General features: G+C 38.2%; 1 protein-coding gene across 1 annotated transcript; it reads right to left on the bottom strand.

The window, feature by feature from the left end:
• Positions 1 to 10,286: 10,286 nt before the first annotated feature.
• LOC145502101 (somatostatin receptor type 5-like) lies at positions 10,287 to 11,280 on the bottom strand. The gene has a single exon (XM_081481384.1). The coding sequence runs from the start codon at positions 11,199 to 11,201 to the stop codon at positions 10,287 to 10,289; it is 915 nt and encodes a 304-aa protein (XP_081337510.1). The 5' UTR covers positions 11,202 to 11,280.
• Positions 11,281 to 20,656: the final 9,376 nt, after the last annotated feature.

Here is a 20,656-nt window from a genome sequence, read left to right as displayed (position 1 = left end):
AAAGATGGCACCAAGAAACCTTCCAAAAACCGTCCAAATCGAAGCCCGTGCAGATGTTGAGAGGCCGATTTCTCACTTTGTGTACTACTAATTCGATAGCCTATTTATGACCGTTGCGGCTGACACAGTTGCCCTAAACATACGTTACGAGGGGCTTTTGTTGAAGGTCTTATTGATAATGATGAAAAAGTAGCTTCTGCTTAGGAACATACCCAATTCAAGACTAGAGGGCTAACACCATACCCAATTTATAACCAAAATGGCCAAAATGGATACCCTTTTTATGACCCAAACGGCTCAAACACCCTACCTTTTGGGGCCTCACATGCAGATACCTGGATAATTGATCAGGTTACAACTTGTGTGACATTTTGACGAAGCTGGTGCAGCTTTCGTTGTATAACCGGCCCGATAAACGGATCCTGAAGTTTACTGTATGCGCTGTGCAAGATACTAAAAGACAAGCATCAAGCATAAAACAGAAGTAAAGCCCATCATTCATCGCAAAACATAGTTCCATTCAAACGTGTCCTGTTCATTCAGGTTCATTTCCCAGCGATGCAACCGGCAAGTGTTCGTTGTTGTTTTCAAATTCGGGCATATAGCCCTCAAGCTCCCAGTAGTCTTGGCAGTAGTACAGGATTCAGTTGCCATTAAACGGTATATGAAAACTTACGATTTTCTTCTTCTCCTAGTGCTACCTCTGCGGCAGAACTTATTGAAGGGTCAGGACGACGGCTACGGTTATTTTCTGCAGACCGGCGCCATTATTTACTTTTGGAGTCGCGCAAGTCTTGAGAATTGATCAACTTTAACGCAACCTTCACCTCAAAACTGGATGTATTGTGTACACAAGTATTAAAGGAAACTATTTGCCACTACTCAGAAGGTCAACAAACGAACCTGAAGGGAAGAAGATGTATTTTCACGGGGTGCTAGGGTTATGCAAATGAGCTTTGACACGAGCGATAGCTATGTAAACACACTGACTGTGGCAGATTTTAATCTGTTCTCGCGTGCAATGCAATGAGATACCCGCCGGTTTGAACTTATAGAATGGTTTATTAAGGTATGAAATTTACTGTGGTGTGCTTTTTAGGCTTCATTTAGACCCAACTTTTGAGATTTTCCCCGTCAAATTTGGCTAAATTTTAGTAGGTGATCAAAGGCCTCGGAGTAGGGTATCTTCCAGCCTCGCTGGTAAGCTTCGAATTTTTCGAAAAGTTTCCATATTTCGTCAGGCAAAGTAATGAATGTACCTTAAAATTCGCATGGAAACGAATTTCCGTGAGCTGCATTTTAGGCGACGTAGCACGCTTCACAAAATCGGTGAATTTTACCTTTCTGATCACGGTCGGCAACCTCAGTTTGGCCAAAATTCAATTTTGGCTCGTAGCAAAGCAAAAAGAAGGAATTGGAAAATAATAAATTGCTTTTTCATATATAGGTGTCAAACCCTTTTCACTGGCAAAAAATGAAGGAAAATGATTTTTGGTCCCGAAGTCGAGTGGACCGCTTTTAGCGGGACTGCCACTTAACTACGTTTGCTTAATTTTTTTTCTAATTTGTCCTTGTAGGTGAAGAAGAAAGGAGAGAAAACGGAATAAATTTCAGCCGCCGAGCTACAACTGAGAATCGTAATTAACCTTACCAAATAAAGCCAATAATGCAAGAACAGATTAACCGTTGGGGATTGAAGAAGAGTTTTATAGGGCAGTTTCCTTGGATTTAGGAAATGGAAATTACAAAACTTCAACTTATTCTAGTGCTGTTTTTATTGCTTTATGGCTCATTTTGAGGTTTAGAGAAAGTAAGAATTTTAAACGATTTATTTTAAAACATAAAATTTTTATTTTATTTATAATTACGTTTGAATATCTCGGCCTCGGGTTTATTCTTAAAATATTCTTCAAATTTCGTAAATTTCAGCCTCGATATTCTTATAAAATAAATTCTTATATCAATATATAAAAAAAGAGGGTAACTTGGAATTTCCCGAAAATTAAAATGTGGTTCTAGGACAAAGTCGGCACTTAAGAAGGTTTGTTTCACTACAATAACAAGCGACAAATGAAGATGGATTTTAGCAAGATCTATAGCTGAAGTTCAGTTACGATATATGTTTATTCGGAAAATTACAATAACACGGAGATGCTGTTATAACGAGGCTCTGAGCAAAGAAATGAAGAATTAAACTTACGTACCTTAAAAATGGCCTTTCTTAGAGAGGAGTTGCCTGCCTTTCGTGTGTTAACACAGAGTGCAAAACTGTCATAAAACCCATTATACAGGCGGTGAAATTTTCGAAGGGCGCGGATCAATTTGATAAGCTGCGCCCTGCCCTATTTTTTTTTTTTTTTTTTTTTTTATTAAAGTTTACAGTACATATATAGACGTCTTTTGTTTCACAGTGGTCATCTATTTGAGACAACTGCTGGATTTAGTACGCCAAGAGCACTTAAAAGCGCTCTACTGTATTTATTTCAGCATGAAGTCATGCGGACAAGAGTAGCAAGTCGTCTGCTTCGCGCCGTTGTGTATCGTCCTCTACTCCTCTACTTAGAACCCTTTTTGGGGCAAACTTTGAAAAATCTAGCTTCCTAATGCAAGTTTTAACTCTGCAGATTACAAAAAAAAAAAACAAAACTGAAAAAGGTAATTTTGTATCGTTTAACTCTGGGGTGTATCATGAAGGGAAAATTTTTATTCATTCTTTCTTTTCTCTCTCTCTATTTTTTTATGGGGAGGTGTTGAATATAGGGTTTTCCTCGTTGGTTCGGTGCCATCTAGAGCATGATCTTTTGACATATAATATGTATGAAAAGAGAAAACAAAAAGAAACAAAAATATAATAATAATAATAATAATAATAATAAACAAAACAAAATTTAAAAAATATATATTTAAATTCTCTCAACACTAACTGATAAATTGGAAAACGACCGACCCGGATGCTTGAAAACGGCGCAATGTGGGCTGCCGAAAATGAAACGACTTTTGAAAACCTTCTTGAACAGTTGAATTTAACGCGGGCTAAATTAAAAGGTGGTGAATGGCAAATGCAACACTTCGCGAGAAGGCAAGACTAGCGTTTTTCTTTACATCCAAAGACATTTTGACTTTTAAATTACGAGACTTCAACTTATTCTAATGTTCAAACTCTCAGATGTCAGTTATAAAAACAAACAATAAAAATGGGGACTTAAGACACTCTCTTCGCCTTGCAAAAAATCGAGACTCCGAGAGAGCTTCGTGAGTAAAATCGAGACTGTGAGACGCACATAACTGCTAAAAAGAAAAGGACTGTGAGACCCGTAAAATTCGACGAAACGTTTGCGAGACCCATGGTTTTTGAAGGACCCGATTCGCCACCATTAAATTAATGTAGGCATGCTCTAACGGGCATGAATTAAGCGTTTGTGTGGTCGTGTAAGGCGATCCAGGTTTTATGGACGGCAAAAAAGTTGTTTTTCCAAATTTATAGGGATGGTAACATGGTAGAAGGAAACATTTTACACACAATTATCCAATGGAATAAAAAGACAAGGTATTTCGTTTGCCACCAACATGCGTACACATGGAAAATTAGTAATTCATATTTTAATTAAAACTCAAATTGTCTTCATCAGTAAGATCTGTCGTCTTAATGGCGCGCAATATAGTTTTGTGTACATCTTAGCAATTAGATAGAGCTGTAATGATATCAGTTAACCAAACTTTGCCGAGCTCAAAGCAAACGCTTAATTGCTACAGGAAGTCTTAACTCAGTTGTAAGGAATTGCAACTTTCACCTCAGTAGCCGAAATATTTCCTGTGTCGATTAATTAACATATCAGTTCGCGAAAAAATGAAAACATGACGTATTTTCGACTCTAATGAGTGAAAAGGAGTCAATAGATCGACAAATGAAAATGAATAACACGTAGGAAATGATGAGTGAAGAAGAGACGGTATATTGGTTAATAGTATGTTGTTGGAGAATCAGGATCTCTACCGAAAGGCCTGTCTTCTTAATGGCCCACAACGCAGTCTTGTACACCTGTTGGCACTTAGAAGGGGCTGTGACTATATCAGTTTACAAACCTTAGTGTAGAAAAGGAAGAAATAGGGTGACTTTTGAAATTTCGACTGGTTTCTTCTATTAAAAGCTCAAGAATAGGACGATAAAAATGGGGGAAAAAAAACTCAAAAAAAATCCATTTAGTCATTTCATTTATTTATTTGTATATCTGGTTAAAGCTGAGCAATTCTAGCACTTATTCTTGTAAACTTTCGGTTTAATAAAAGGTTTTCTGTCTATATATCTTCCCAGAAGTTTCATAAAAATTCTTATTTTTGCCAAAGTTTGGAAGTTATCACGGACAAAGCACAATTCCGACAACTCAGTTGAGAAGTAGTGCACTTTGTAACTGGCAGCTGAAATTTGAGATCTGTAAATTTCTCGATAGCTTATGGTCTAAAGGTTTAGCTCCTACACTCTTTTTTTTTTCTTGTTTTAATAAGACTATTGTTTTTCCGGCCGAGGTTGAATATTGTTGTTTTAATTTTCCGCCGATTTTAGGCTGAAAATATTCGTATGAAAATTTCTTACATCATATAGTGTAGGGCATTTCTGTTTCCGAATGTGTTTGCTGATTGAATGGTGTTAAAGTAATTTTGGAGCCAGTCTGTATGTATTGAAGCCTAATATGAAGCCCATATTGTCTTACAGAAATGTTATTAGCATCGAACATACGGCTAGTACTGTTTTTGTTGCTTTATGGCTGATTTTGAAGTTGAGAGAAAGGAAAAACTTTATACGATTTATTTTAAAATATAAAGCCTTTCATCACACGAAATTATGTTTGAATATCTCAGCCTCGGGTTTATTCTTAAAATATTCTTAAAATTTCGTAAATTTCAGTCTCGATATTCTTATAAAATAAATTCTTATATAAATATATAAAAAAGAGGGTAACTTGGAATTTCCCGAAAATTCTTGTTAAATGAGGTTCTTGCACAAAATCAACACTTTAGCAGGTTTGTTTCATTAACATAACAAGCGACAAATGAATATGAATTTTAGATCTTTTTTTAGCAAGATCTCTGGCTGAAGTTCAGTTACGATATATGTAAATTCGGAAAATTCAGTCACACGGAGATACTGTTATAACGAGGCTCTGAGCAAAGAAATGAAGAACTGAACCTACGTACCTTGAAAATTTTAAAATACGAAGCACAATGCCAAGGCTGTTCTTACAGAGGAGATGCCTGCCTTTCGTGTGTTGACATAGAGTGCAAAACTGTCATAAAACCCATTACACAGGTGGTAAAATTTTCGAAGGGCGCGGATTAATTTGATAAGCTGCGCCCTGCCTTATTTTTATTAAAGTTTACATTACATATATAGACGTCATTTGTTTCACACTGGTCAATTGTTTGAGGCAACTGCCGGATCTGTAATTTATCAAAGTAAATTTTGGATTTGTGTTTGAGTAAAAAGTTGGCTGGGAATCACATGTTTATAACGTTTTCATCGATTTCGAAAAGATCCGTTTTCAAACTGTTTTCCTTCCACACTAAACCGCGAAGCCGGCTTTTTCAAATATTCTACCGTTTTCGTGACGGATTATTGTGGATGGTAAGCCAAACCGTAGAAATAAAGCTGCGTCCTTAAATTTCTCCGTCGTAGTATGAACATGGACGGGGTTTAAACTTTCTTCAGCGCTAATGGATTACCGAATGAAAGGGTGTTTTCGCAAAAAGAATACTCTGTTGTAAATTACACAGATTATGATTTCAATAAACTGTAAATACGAACTGAAAATCATAAAGTGATAGTAAATACTAGTTTTAAACTTCCAAGAATATTCTTTGAGTGAATAAAAGATAATTTTAATTAGCTTGACAAAAATATAACTGGGGACACTATCTACATATTAAAAAATATCTTCGCCACACAGACTTAAAGCTATTTACAATTTAAACCAGCAGCAATGAATCAGCTGTCACTGAAACACTGATTATCTGCAAGAAAAAAGATTGAATAGGTTGATTGAAACTACCAAGATCAAGATTGTGAAGTATAAACAGAACTGTGTTTGGTCTTGGCGCACCGTTTAGTTTCCGCTGATAGTTTATGCAAGGTGCAAGAAAATAAAATTAATAATGATAATTAATAATAACAATACCAAAAAAAAAAAAACATTCTTCAGTTCATTCACCAAAAAAGAGTTCAGTATTCACCACTAGATAATCACAGATGTGGTGTGACATTGGAAATAATCAAGAGAATAAGTTTTTACGAAGTTTATATCCTTGTCGATTGCAATTTCAGATTCGTAGGACTTTTATATTACAGAACACTTTCACTTATTAGTGTTACCACGCTAGATGAGGAAACAAATTGAAAGCCTTCTAGCTTTATATATACATATATGTTATCTTTTAGTAGTAGCCAATGGCTTGATACCATTTAACATAATCTATTTGGTCACTAGCCAATATAAAAATTTTAAACCCAAAAAAAAAGAAGAAAAAAACTAGAATCTTTGGTTTAATGGTAAATTAAGAAAAACAGTTTTGTTTTTGTGTGTTTTTGTGTTTGTGGTTGTGGTTGTGGTTGTGGTTGCGGTTGCGGTTGCGGTTGCGGTTGCAGTTGCGGTTGCGGTTGCGGTTGCGACCAGCCTAACACATACTCCCCGAATTCTCTTCCTCCTCCCCCACCCCCTCCCCTTTATACGCCTGCTACGCAGGCTACGATGCGTATAACTTTGAAATTTTCTAAAACTCCAAGTTAAATTTCATGCGGGTATGAAAACGCTAAATAACTGCAAAAGGATGACATTTAAATACTATGGGTTAATTTTTCCCACCAGGCTTATTATTTCGGCTTGCTAAGCACTCGTAAAAAGACGGTAATTTTGGGATCGAGTCGTGCTCTTTTCGGGTAAAAATACCATGAAGGCTGCCTTGACCACAGGCGGCCCAAGCTCTCAATGTTATCCTTTTTTTTTTCCTTTTTATGCGAACGTTCAGGCTAACGCGACATATGGCATGTACTATTACATAACGACCGAATTTGACCACGCGAAACATGACTCCCGCCTTGCAGCATATGGAGGTGTTGTGTTACAACGGTTTGAATTTATAAAGGTTTGTATGGGAATGCAACGGCTTTGCCTGAAAAGCCAATTATTCTTATATTTTGTGAATAAAATCTACTTACCCTGTTGCTGTGTTGTATTCTTTGTTGGTTGCCAGCTCCTCGGGCCGATCTAACGCGATTTCGGCGAGTTATCGTTCTGTGGGTTTCCACTACTGAAAGAAAGACAAGGCCGGACACTGATTTCCGGAGTGCCCGCCGCTCGAAGCGAATAAATCCACTGAAAATAACCCTGCCGGCTCAATTCCTCCGTAGAATCGAAGGAGAAATGTTGAAGTTCCATGTCAGTTCACTCGCTACGCGATTCCGTCCACAACGCCTTCGCAACGATACATTTATTTCGAGATTGCTTCGCTCGCAAACTCGAAAACAGCCGCGTCACAAAAGTTAGGACACTTTCGCGGTGTTGGGTAACTATAATTAGTATATTCTCAGCTCCGACTATTGCATTTCTAGCTCTCTGATTGGCTCAAAAACTCCGACTATGAGCCATTAGTCGGAGTTTTACCTTATATGGAAAACAGTGCGCCAAGTTTAAAAATTTTCCGCTCTGTAAAATTGTTGAAATAAAAATCGGCGGCAAAAACCCGATTAAGAATATACTAAAACAATTATTCCATTCGACCTTGTTGGATATGAAGTGATCATAACCAACTCGCGCTACGCGCTCGTTGGTTATTTATCACTTCATATCCAACGCGGTTTCATGGAATAATTGTTAATTAGCCCGACCGGGGGTAGTCAGCAACGATTTGTCAACGGTCAAACCAAAATGCTCCCCGGGTACCCTCGTGCTTTAGTTGTCAAACCCATAAAGGGAGTGCCCGGTACCCGGGCGAGGAACACTCTGAGAGTGAATTTTATTACCCCGACGAGCTACAATATCAGGAGAACAGCAAATCCATAGCGTTAAATCTTGAATGAGTTGGTGCCGGACAGGACAAAGGAAACAGCCAAGAAGAAATTGAAACTTTCGTCAAATAGCCATATCATATAAAAAACTAGACCTAGCTATTGTGCATGAGAACTGAAAAAGAGCAATTGTTTAGAGTCAGATTGTCAATTAGTTTAGCGTACTGTCAAAATAACCTCGAAGAGTTGTTTTAGGAAAAGCAATGAAATAATTTTTGAGGGATTAAGAACAAGTTGTTAACAAAACGACATATACAGTTTGGTTTTATGAAAAGCTCCTTATAGAAGTAACTTTTTACCCATGCAATGAGGCCTGGGTTTAAATTTCGGCTGCGTCACCTGTGCATGCGTCAGCACATGCAATTTACAGAAGTTGTCGACATGAAAAGTTAGCACGGATTCCATGATTTCTAGGGCGATGAAATCACATACAAACGAACATACCGTTCGAGGTAGACCAACACTAATAGACGTTAAGCGTTTTCGGAACGGGTCGGTCTGGAAGCCTTATGAGAGATCAATTTACGAGCGAACATTTTGAAAGAATTTATCAAGAATCATGTTATACCAAAGGAGCTATCGACCGGGGCTATCAACTCTTCAACTTGATAAAAAGCATCTTAGAAGCGTCATCATATTTTTAGACGTGGTCGTGAACCAAGTAGAATCCCAGCACGAACTCAAGATCGTCTGAGCAACAAGAGCAGAAAGGTTAGAGAATTTCTTTGCCAATGTATTTATTCGATTACACCTAGGTAAAACGTTCTGAGAAACTTCGTTAAGTATAATAAAGTTAAAATCTCGAACTAAACGATATTCTCTCGTTATATTCTTGTAACAGAGTTATGTGTCTTTACAAGAATGAAACCCATGTAGGGAATTATGGTACATTTAAGCTGAAAGAAACTAAGGTATGTTGACCCCAGCAAAACAATTCTCGGCCTGCTCTGTCACGCAATCCTGATGCAATAAAAAAAAATTATTCGAAAACCATTCAGTGGATAAAGTCACGAAATTGTGATGTAATAGGAGATTAAGAAAGATGAAACTTATCTAATTTTTCTGTGCGTTTTCCCAAACCTCAGATATTCGTCGAAATATTTTGCACAAATTTAGATAGCCAAGTATGGAGCCGCCATGTTAGTGTACCTCTGCGGTAAACCAACATTGCGGCCGGAAAATAGTGTAAACATCTGGAACTTACTTTGGCTATCTAGGCGACTGATTATCTGTATTGAGCAAACAAGCATTTACATAAGCACTTTTCCTAATAGTTTAACTTCTGAACGGGGTAAAAATCACGAGATAAGTATATATTTTTCGACAAATGCGTTCGTAGCTCAATGTCACGCACTGCCATAACTCTGTCTCGCTTGCTTGGGAAACGCAAAAACAACAACAACAGCAACAACGACAAAGGCTAAGGGAAACAGACTGAAACGTTCATAGGCTGATATAAAGACCTTGACTCATTTCACTCCCTAAAGACCTGCAAACCAGTAATAAGCTATTGATCGATTTCATAAAATGCAATCAAAGGCAGAATGGCTGGAGCACATCGATTCGATTGAATTTTGTACGACTTCAGATGCAGAAAATTTAGCTCAATTGCAATATAGCTAGTGCTTCTCAGTATAACGACTGCCTGGATACACGCAGCAAGCGTTTAGTTTGTTTTAATACCCCAGACCGTCATAGCTGATACGTTTGATTAGCTACACTCAGGCTTAAATCTTTGTATACTACTTTCAATTTAATTGAGTTATGTCTCAGTTCTACAACTTTGCTTAAGCTTGCCAACTGTCAAGCAATATCTGACGGTTACCACTCAATTCCAAGAGATGCCAATCTTAAGACTTACCTTTTTAAGCGTGCATTTGATTTGTAGTTTTTTACTTTTTATTTGTAGTCTAATTGTATTATATAGCGTATTTAATTCTTAGGATGTTAAGTTTCATGATTTAGGATATTAGGTTTTTAAAGGATTAGGATTTTAATTTTAGGATTTTAAACTTAGGATTTTAATTTTACAGTATTGTAAAGCGCCATTGACAATTAGTGGAAAATGGCGCTATATAAATGTATATTTATTTACTTATTTATTTATTTATTTATTTATTTATGTCTCGCTAATAACTAGACGTACTAGTCAAGCAACGTCTCAAACACTATTTCTTGTTTGTTACATTGACGAAAGTGATATTTACAGTTTGGTATCTTGGAAGGGGCTCTATGAAAAGTTCGTTTTGCCTCTCGAGGCAGTGACCATAGGATTTTCCAGTTTAGGACTGACTGTACGGCGACTTCCGATCATTTTGGCAAAGGCTGTCTTCATCTTTCCATTTAGACCAATGTACAGCCACGGATTTATGGCGCTGTTAGCCTGACTGAGCCAGTAGCAGAAGTAAATGAGAGAAGGCGGCCATAATGCTGCCTTTTTTACAGATTCGTCCATCTGATACACATGCACTGGAAGCCAACAGACTGCAAACACCACTACAACAATGATGAGCATTCGGATGACTTTTTTCTTGGGGATTTGCTGTTGTCGTTGGTTTACACGTACTTCATCATCCGCAGGCATTTCGTGGAGCCACAGTTTAACAGCAGCTATGATGTAGAGGATGGAGATGATGGCGAGAGGCAGGAGGTAGGTAAGAACAAGGATGTAACTCCAGAAGGCCAGAGGCAATATGACAGTGACATCAAAGCGGCAGGCACCATCTATAAATTTGAAGACCACTAGTGCGACTGACATCAAAGCTATGGATGAGACCCAAATAAGTGGTGTAATGATCTTGGGCTTCCTGAACCAAATACTACTTCGGAAAGGATACACAACAGCAAAGTATCGATCAAATGCCATCACAGCGAGACAGAAAATGGAGGCGTTAGTAGACACGAATGCAGGGTAGTAAAGCTCGCAGGGAATGTGGAAGAAATAAAACATAGTTATGCTGATAGGCATCTGAAACACTGCAATCAAAAAATCGGCCACCGCCATGTTAACAAACAGGAAACTTGTCAGATTTCTTGTGTCGGGTTTTTTCCACACGATGTAGATCAGCAGCGTGTTGCCAGCCAAAGCTACGATCATTGTTATGGCGTAAACTATGGAGAAGCTCACTTCAGTGGTGCCTGTCATGTTCTATAAATAAAACAGGTTAGCCATTTGCTTTAATGATATGTAAAACAATACACAAGTACGTTATATTTTGACTTCTCCCCCACTTTTTCCTGCGCCATGCCATTTTTCGCACTGCACTCCAACAAACTGAACGCCTAGATGGCACTAATGTGTTTCTAGCTCCATACTGTAAACTGCCGCTTATAAGCCCGTTTCCCTCCCGATTATAAAACCTCCTCCCGGTTATAGGCCCATCTACATGTAAACCAAAAAAATCATCGGCTATAAGCCCCCTCGGATATAAGTCTTCCCCCCCCCCCCCTATAGCTTTATTTGTTTTGAATTCATTTTATTATGGAATTTAAAAGCTTCGCAAACCTATTTTGATCAATAAGTACAGCTATAATAAATTTTAATCCGGTAATCCGTGACTGCCTCGCACAGTCAACAATTCAAAAGTTATAAATAATAATAATTCAGTTCCAAAATACGCCCAATTTTATAGCGGAGCTCCGGCGGCCCGAAGGGCCGCCAAGCGGAGCCCCATACCCATATAGGAAAGAAATGGATTTTCTCATGGTTATCATGGCTAACGGTATTGCTCGTGGGCGCGTGCGCACGACGGCGACGGAGTTGCGCAACATGGCGGCCATTCTCCAGCTAAGCTAAAAGGTTGACAGAAATATACAGCCTTGATTTAACGCCTCCTTCTTTGATATTGGATATCCATGTCATGGTCAATAGACCAATTTCGATATATTAAAATTCAGCCTAACACAATAGACCTCAGGACGAGGCTCTGGGGAATAAACTCCACAAACTCTGTAGTTATTCCCCGGAGCCTCGTAATGAGGTCTATTGTTTTAGGCTGAATTTTAATATATCGATATGATATAACTTTGTGAATTCTCTATTCTCCTTAAATTTTATCTCGTCAGGGTGATAGAATGCACTCTCAGAGTGTTCAGTCATTGTTTTCAGTTGCTACAATTTTCAGGAAAAAAGCAATAGTTTTCTTAATTTCCTTTTACTTTGTGTTAGGACCTTTTAGCATGCTCTTAATTGATCCATGGGCATTAGGGGACAATAATTTTCAAGCAACGAATTAGATTCGTTCTAGTGTTAAGTATTTTTAAATTATTATGAATTAGGCATTTCTTTTTATTTTGTATTTTTTATTTTAGTCGCACGTGATGTTTTACCGATTTGATTTTACCGACGTATACCATGTTAATGGAAATAATGGACTAGAATTAGCCAATCAGAATGTGCATTATATCGGTTTTAAATACAAATCATATGTAATAAATGTATGTAAATGATATTTTTATGACAGAGAACTGGACAGGGCAAGAACTTCTCCTTCTTTTGTAAATTTATATATTAATTCCTCTCAGTGCTGTCAAAATGTCTCGGGAACCTTCATTTTTGATAGCCCATTATTTTCCACCATACCTAGCGCAGAAGCTCACCAAATCCTAACTAATAACCAATATGCGTGCATCTCTGGCCTTTGCTGTGTACTACGTGTATATTCTGTTACCCTGCCTTAACTGCTAGAAACAATTTTGACAGAGCTGTTTCAACAGTTTCACTTAAATTAATTTCCAGTAACAGCACTACATATAGCAGTGTTATTGAGTATGAGCTTTATGGAGGATTTTAAATTTTAATTTTTTTTTATGATTACAGAAGAGAACAAATTATACATGTGTATGCATGTACATGTACATACCCTGATGTTGGTGTTGGTTGCGAGTCGTAGTTCATAAAAGTCATCCTACTACAGGTAAGGGGGAAAAGTTCAGAAAAATTGGAACATCTCTTCCCCCAGCACACCTTCTGTCTACAGGTGCAATAATCGAGAGGTTTTATATATATGAAGAGTATTGTAAAGTTATAGACTTAACATTAAAAGCTGACATTTGAACGCCCCCTTTGCTAAAATTAGTCACGATTTAATTGTTATCACTCCCTGTGAATTTATAGAGATTCCAGAGGCAAATTATCATCTACATGTAAATGTGGAAGTCCTGTCTTCAAGTGAGGGAAAATGACACAAAAAAGTTACAGTGAAAGTAAAAAGAATCATGAATGTTGATATGGTATACATTGTACATCATGTAAAGGTATTTGGTGAGTGCCGAAGGCATAACATTTCATGTATTGCTTTTTCAGGAAAAAATATATAACAGTGACGTTTTAAAAGGTGTGATCAGAAAAATAATGAGTACATTGTCCAGGCAGTACCAGTTTACGGACGGCATATGCAGACAGTAAGAGGAACTGTAAGCATTACCGGGTAAGTTTGTTTTATGCTTTTGACTCTTGTTCTTGGATTTTGAGTCATTTCATCACAAGAATAGGTAACGAAAGATGCAATAGTTGTTTGGAATTTATTTTTGAAGGCAAACTTATAAGTCTACCTATGCTGAATAACAGCCATGTGTAAACTGAATGTAAAGCAAACACACTGTTAAAGATGGGGCAACCCTAAAGCACGGAAACTGGAATCCGGAATTTAGAACCAAAAACCGGAATCCAGAAACCGGAAACCGGAATCTACAAATCAAAGAAAAAAAGTTCTTCAAATACTCGAAAATTGTTTTGCTTAGGTTTTTGCCTCTAAAAAATAAGCGGCCAAGTTAAAGGACCTCAAACTTAACCTTTTTTGAAACAAAAATTCCCCATCTGTCGAAATTCGTGCAACCGTTATTTCTAGTGAGGGCTATGATTATGAGAATCTTAGTAAAGTGCGTCGTTATTTTATTCCAATCACCCTGAGAACGTTTAAAATAACTTTGGTGGTAATTAACCACGCAGCCATGGGCCGAGTGCGGATCATGTTCTACCCGTGGTTTTTTTTTGTTTTTGTTTTGTCAGTGACCAACCGAAACTTCCTCTCGGCCAAATTTTGAATCATGCAACCTGTGATGTTTTTTTTTTGCCAAAAGCTGTTGAAACATTAATACAAGGACAATGTTACGGATATTGTTTTCTATATTTGTGTGTAAAATATGGTTTCTTTTGGTTTTATCGAGGCGTTGGATTCGAAGGGAAATAATAAATACGCTTAAAACACTAAAAAAGGATAATACGTCAGCCATGGAATGCGCTGACGTTGCAGCTTTCATTTTCGCTACTTGACAAATAAGATCGTGTTTACTTTGCAAGTTTATTTTGCCAGAAGCGATGGTCACTAATTTATTTGCAATTTTGCGAGTATTCTTGTGGGTTTCTGCAAATGAAGCGAATTCTTTGGCTGTTTCATCGGAGCGAGTTAAGAGATTTGAAGAAAAATTAAATATTTGCCGAGGTAAACAAGAGCTTGCCAGAACTTGCAACGTTTAAGTTAGTGCTAGGAGAAAAAACAGCCCTGGATAGCGTAAACCCTCTGATTGTGTGACTTGCGTGACTACTTCAAAGCACAAACAAATTAAATTTTGACTTTTCAGGAAGAAAGCTGTTTATTAATAGCGTGACACTCGTTTCCTTTTGTATCATTCATGGGCATATCCCGAGCGAACTTCTAGATTAAGACCATTGTGTCATCATAGATTTCACAAAGGCTAAGAGTGATGGTGCAATAAGTTACAACACAGTTTGTGTTGATCAAGTGGTGTGTTTACAGTAATCAATGAATCATGAAGGGCTGCTTTGGAATGTGCACTGCGTTGAGGCTGTAGTATTAACAAAACAGTTAAATTTTAAAAACACGGTTATAAGATCTAAAAGATCTTCTTGTTGCCATTTTGTTTAATAAGTGATCTGCAATTTACCGGAGGTATAAATTTACCCTTTATGTCTAGCAGATACTGAACAAGACAGAAAATGTCATAGAGTACAAGATGTCCGTCAGTGGCAGCCCCCTGTACATTGACGGTCACGCCCCCACTTTCGAAGTCCAAAGGCTAACCTGGCTCATCTAAATATAAAATTTGATTTTTCCAACAGATATGAGACTAATTCCAGATCAACACTATTTCCACAGTGATACTGTGACAAATCAGCAGTTTATATTCTTGGCGACCATCATATTAAAACAATTTATATAAATGTTTCACACTTACTTCCGTCTGCTTCTCGCTTGCTAACAGATTGGACCACATGTTGTTAAAAGATGCTAAAAGACTGCCAGAAACTCACTGCAATGGCGTGTTGTTATTTGTGCTACTCACAAGTCTTCTCAGAGCATTTGATCTAGACAAGAACCGTGCTCTCACCAGGGCCAGATTGAACAAAAGATGAGTAGCTTAGCCTATGAGCAGGCTCTCTTGTTTGGGCCGTGGGCATGAGTGGCAAAGCCACATGAAGGCACTCGCTCACATGCCAATGCAGAAAAACACTAGACTCTTATTTAGCCCGCTCAGACACCAGAAACAGATACCACAGCCTGCTCGCAGACTATGAGCAACTCCATCCACCCGAAAAATCACCAACCCTGACTGGATAGTGATTTACCCAATGGATAGCTTTATCCAGCTTTTGAACAATCGGGCCAGATGTATAGCTAAGGGTTGTTCAGAACTAGTCAATATTTTTTTAGCAATTACAGCTTGTGGCTAAAGTAAAGCCAAGAAAATAAATAACAGCAAAATAATTTTTCCCCATATTTATTTATTAGACATTGCTGAAGTGAATTATTCCTATCATCATTCATAATATCTGGATTCCGGATTCTGGGTTCTGGTTCCAGATTACGGTTTTTGGTTTCAGTGTTTTAGGGTTGCCCTTAATGAAGTACGTGCATGTTAATCTTGAATAATTTGAAATTTCAGAGAGTTTAAAAGTATCATATCATATCTGTGATGGTTCTGAGGTGGAGGGCTGTTACATGTACATGTAAATGTCTCATGCATGGTTTTTCACTTGTTATGATTCAGCTGCCAATAGTTTCTGTATCTGTTGGTGTGCAACGATCTACACCAATATTTCAACCTAATAATGTACAGTGTATATTAATTAACCAAATTATGCTGTTTTTAGTTGACCAATGCAACTACATAGTAATGTGATGTTGAAACACACAAATTTACAAACATGCCCAGTGTCAACTTGTCAAATATATGAACTGGCCAGACAGTCTAGATTACAAAATTTTCTGAAAGTTGGAATTATCAGGTAAGATATTTCTTAAAGTGCACCTAACCCCCCAATTTTTTTTTTTTGCGAGAACGAATCTACTTATTATTTGAAATAGTTCTGCGAAAAAAATTTTGAATTCCGTTAAATCCTCGATTTTCTGTGCCACAACGAAATCTCGAAAATAGCTCCAAAACACTGCCATTTTGTTTCACGACCGAGTATGAGGAGAATGGGTCCAGCGGCTCTTGTGACGTCTACCCAGGAAGGTTGGATATCTCATTTCCTCCCATTTCCTTCAGGATGGTGCAATACACATTCGAAAAGTGCGCAGAAACGCCTTCCAGAGGTGCTATCGGCTGTTGCAGCAATACTCCAGATTTAAAGAAAGATATACTGTACAATTTACTGACGATGATCGGCTAATGGTGCAATAAAGACGTAAACGATGGTTGATTTTGTCGAACCGAAACAAGCGAACTGAATCTGTGAGAACCATTGAAGAACTCTCACTGGAATTTGTTCCGCAGACTTTCGAACGCTATTTTCATAAATTTTCTGCTTAAAGCTAACCAGCAATTTGTAGAAATACTACCTACAACCTATATCTTCCAATCCCGCAGTATTTGTAACATAACCGGCAAAGTTATGCGATCCGATCATGATCAACGTTATACTGATATGTAAATAGATCGCCACTGTACGCCGCTAACCAACACTTATTTCTCTTTCGATTTAGATGAAAGTCGAAGATTAATCCTTTAGAATTACAAAATTGTTAGACTCACAGAGTTTTTCGAAGGTTTGGAAATCAGCAGTGCGACAAAGATTCTGTGCAATAGCGTCGAAAATATGACCGCGTAACATTGTCTGCGGACCGCTTAGGGAACACATACTTTTCGCTTATCCGACGAATTTCACTGCAAACATTGAGAACAATTTACATTGGTTATTTGGAGTTACGACTTAAAACGTGTGACAATGTGAAATCGGTAATTGTATGAAATGTTTCCTTCCGCCTTGCTTCCCGCAGCTTCAAAAATACAGGTCCAAACAATACGATTTTCAATCGATCGAAGCCAATGTTTTGGAGGTCATCAAGTCTCGAAAACTGCAACACGTACGTCGCTCTTATAAACATGAAGCATTCAACTGAAAGTAAAACACAAACTGGATTTAACAGAACCTTGACAAAATACATTCTCGGTAAGGACAAATGTAAACGGGCTATAAACACGCGTGGGAATCGTATGTTTAGTTGACGAAATTACCATCCAAAGCAGTCCTTGAGTTTTCTTTACTGCTTTTCGTTTGCCTGCTCCTCCACTTCGTATCTAGCTTTCCATTCCTAATATACAAGCAGCTCGTCCGCAAAGACGTCTTCCCCGTCGTCGCTTGAAATATTGTAAATTGCTCTCAAAGCTCTAAGCAGTGAGTTCACAGTTGTCGAACGTGCTCGATCGAAGTTTATTTCGGAGCCTTCCGAATCGAAACTTAACTCTGACTCCAGTGACGAAAAAGAAATGATTCTGAGACAAAACTTGGACGTTTTAGTCCCAAAATACATCGGAACGATTAGTTTTGCGTTCTATTTTCTCGAGCAAATACAGAGAGTTGACTGAGGCGCTATTGTGTTTGGTTCCTGGGTAAACGTCATCAGGTACCGCCGCCCCAGACTCCCTAAAACGCGGTCGTGAAACACTTAATCGCGACTTTGAAAGGGCATAGAAAATCGAGGATTCAACCAAATTCAAAAATTTCTTCGGCCAAATGCTTCAAATAAAGTCTAGATTTGTTTTAGCGAAAAAAAAATTTTGGGGTTAGGTGCACTTTAAGAATGGCTGACTGTTAGGATCGAGAAACGCTGGTCAACGACCCATTTGGCAAATCGCTCATATTTTGCCCAAAGATACTCTTAGGTGACCTAATTCTAAAAATCATATTTAAAGGTTCCAGCGAATTTTTATTTTTCAGAAATTCGCGAAAATTTGAAAGCGCGGTCAAAGTGCGGTTTTTGGTGTAATAAAATGATCGAAATAAGGTGCGAGGACGAAGCGCTGCTTAAATCTTAAAATAATTTCAATTGACTTCAAACTTTACACAAATGTGGAACAACCACTCTAATTTATTCCTCGTTTTAAACTAATCTCAGAGATGTCGATATAGTGGTTTTCCGAATCATTTTAAAAACACCTATGAAGCGTGTGAAAAATAACGGCAAAATATAGGTCATGTTTAACAGCATCAAAATGCATCTGGTACCTCACTTTCCGATTATTTTACTTTACAGCCTTAAAATATCATTATTAAACATATACCATGCCAAGTTTCATGCTCGAACTCGCAGTATTTCCCTTTGAGAAAAACGAAAATCTATGTCAATGTGTAGGGCGCAGATAACACAATAATTATACACGAACAAGAGACAAATCAATTTCAACGGCGAAAGTAAAAGGCTGTCATTAATTAAAATCCCGTCAATTCACTGCTATCAGTAGAAACATAATGTCCACTACATAAAAACTGTTTTTAGACGTTTTAGGAACATTGCGCGTTAACTTTGTTTGATTTCCTGTCCGCCGTCATGTCTAGTTTGTCATCGCGTGTATTTCGTGTAAACAACACTGTGAATGGTTGTCATACCAAACGCAAGAGATTTCCTGTTTTCGATTCAGCAAAACGCTTTAAGTTCGTTAAGACACAATAATGGGCCAACTTGGAATGCTGTTTAGCATTAAGGATGTTAAAGGACTGTAAATTAATCGAGTTGAAATATCTTGAAGCAAATCAAAATCGAGCCCTTATTCTAATTTGGTAAACAGCCGATCTCCGTTCAAGTTCAAGAAGTCGAGAGGTTAATCCGGCAATGTATCACCGGTGCAACAACAAAATCAAACCGAGGTCATCAAAAGTGTAAGTTTAAAAGTGTAGTGGCAAGTTTCAAATAAATTTCGCCTATATAATGTGGAAACAAGAAGCGAAACGGTCTGACCCGAAACAAATAAACAAAATATTAATACGACTAATTTAATCCGAAAATGTTACAGAAAACATACCTAAAAGCCGTCGATTCCCCTCAATACCACTCCACATTGCCTTAAAGAGCCCAAGCTTTCTGCTGTAAGAATCATGGGCCTCATGAATCTGTTTTTACTATATCGGCAACCATGCTGCGGGGCTGATATTCGAGGCTTAGTAAAAGTTGTCACACAACCGTACGGGCAGCCCAGTCACGCTTTCACTGCTTTTGCGCAAATGTTCAATATTTCGCGATTTACATAAACTGATTACAAGTTTAAAGTAGGGACAGTAGATTGAAATGCGCTTTTTAAAGCTGTCCTATCCAGGAGCAATTATTTGTTGTTCTTGAATGGCTCTTAGCTGTAGCTACAGTCCGGCGGAGAGGGGGGAGGGGGTACTCCGGGAAATTTCGGATATCAGTATGCCGTGGAAGATTAAATGGTCTCCGGCTCTTAACGCCAACACTGAAACACCAGATGATTCTCGAAGTATCACAGGGATCACTAAGCTAAATAATTTTAAGTTTAGCTCCGCTGAGTCAATTACCTGTTGGCGCGCATATTGCATCGACCGTGGACAGGTGGGAAAACAGTTCAACCGGAAAAGCCCGTTGCACATTGTAATTTAGCGTTGTCCAACACGCAATCGGTCTGGTTGTAACGGTAATCGTATTTGATAAAATCTCAAGTTTTCTTTCGACACATACTGGGGTGACATACTACTAGATGGGCGTGGCAGAGAGCCGCGAGTCAAGTCAGTCAACTCCCAAAGCTTAACAGAAGAGTGATAGTGAACCACTGGTGGAAGGACTGCAGATTGCCCCTACGCTTTACCCTGATAGGCCTCTGTGTTATTCTAATGAACTGATGCTGTTATAATGATACTATGTAGCTTTATGATCATGCTAATGGTTAAGGGTTTCTTTTGCTATTTAGTCAGACATCGCTCTTTCTTTATTTCTGCTGGAAGCATCATTCTCTGAAGGAGACTTAAGGTCATTTTCTAAAAAGGTACGAACACTGCAACCTTAACATCAGTGCCATTGTCAACGGGTGTGACCGAGGAAACGTCAGCCGATGTTTTCCTGGATAGAGGATAGAAACTATGTACGGCAGGGATGTATTAATGTCTTCAGGGCGGCTGCATTCGTGTCTTTCATATGCTGTCTTCTTTAGGGAGGCACTTGTCTCCGGGGAAATGTACTCAGTCCGTGGAGAGACATTCCCTTATGACCTTAGCCAAAATGTGCTACAAACCCTGCTTGGAGCAAGCGTTGGCGCTTAACTCAAAGCCGCAATAGGTCACCAAGAAGGCATTGTTGCTTTAAAAGAGGGTTAGGCTTTCAGGACAGTCAGTGACCAGCAGAAATC

Source organism: Orbicella franksi, chromosome 11, assembly GCF_964199315.1.
Source record: "Orbicella franksi chromosome 11, jaOrbFran1.1, whole genome shotgun sequence".
NCBI classification, from domain to species: Eukaryota; Metazoa; Cnidaria; class Anthozoa; order Scleractinia; family Merulinidae; genus Orbicella; species Orbicella franksi.
Note: the sequence above shows the minus strand (reverse complement) of the source record. Positions and strands in the feature narration are given on the sequence as shown.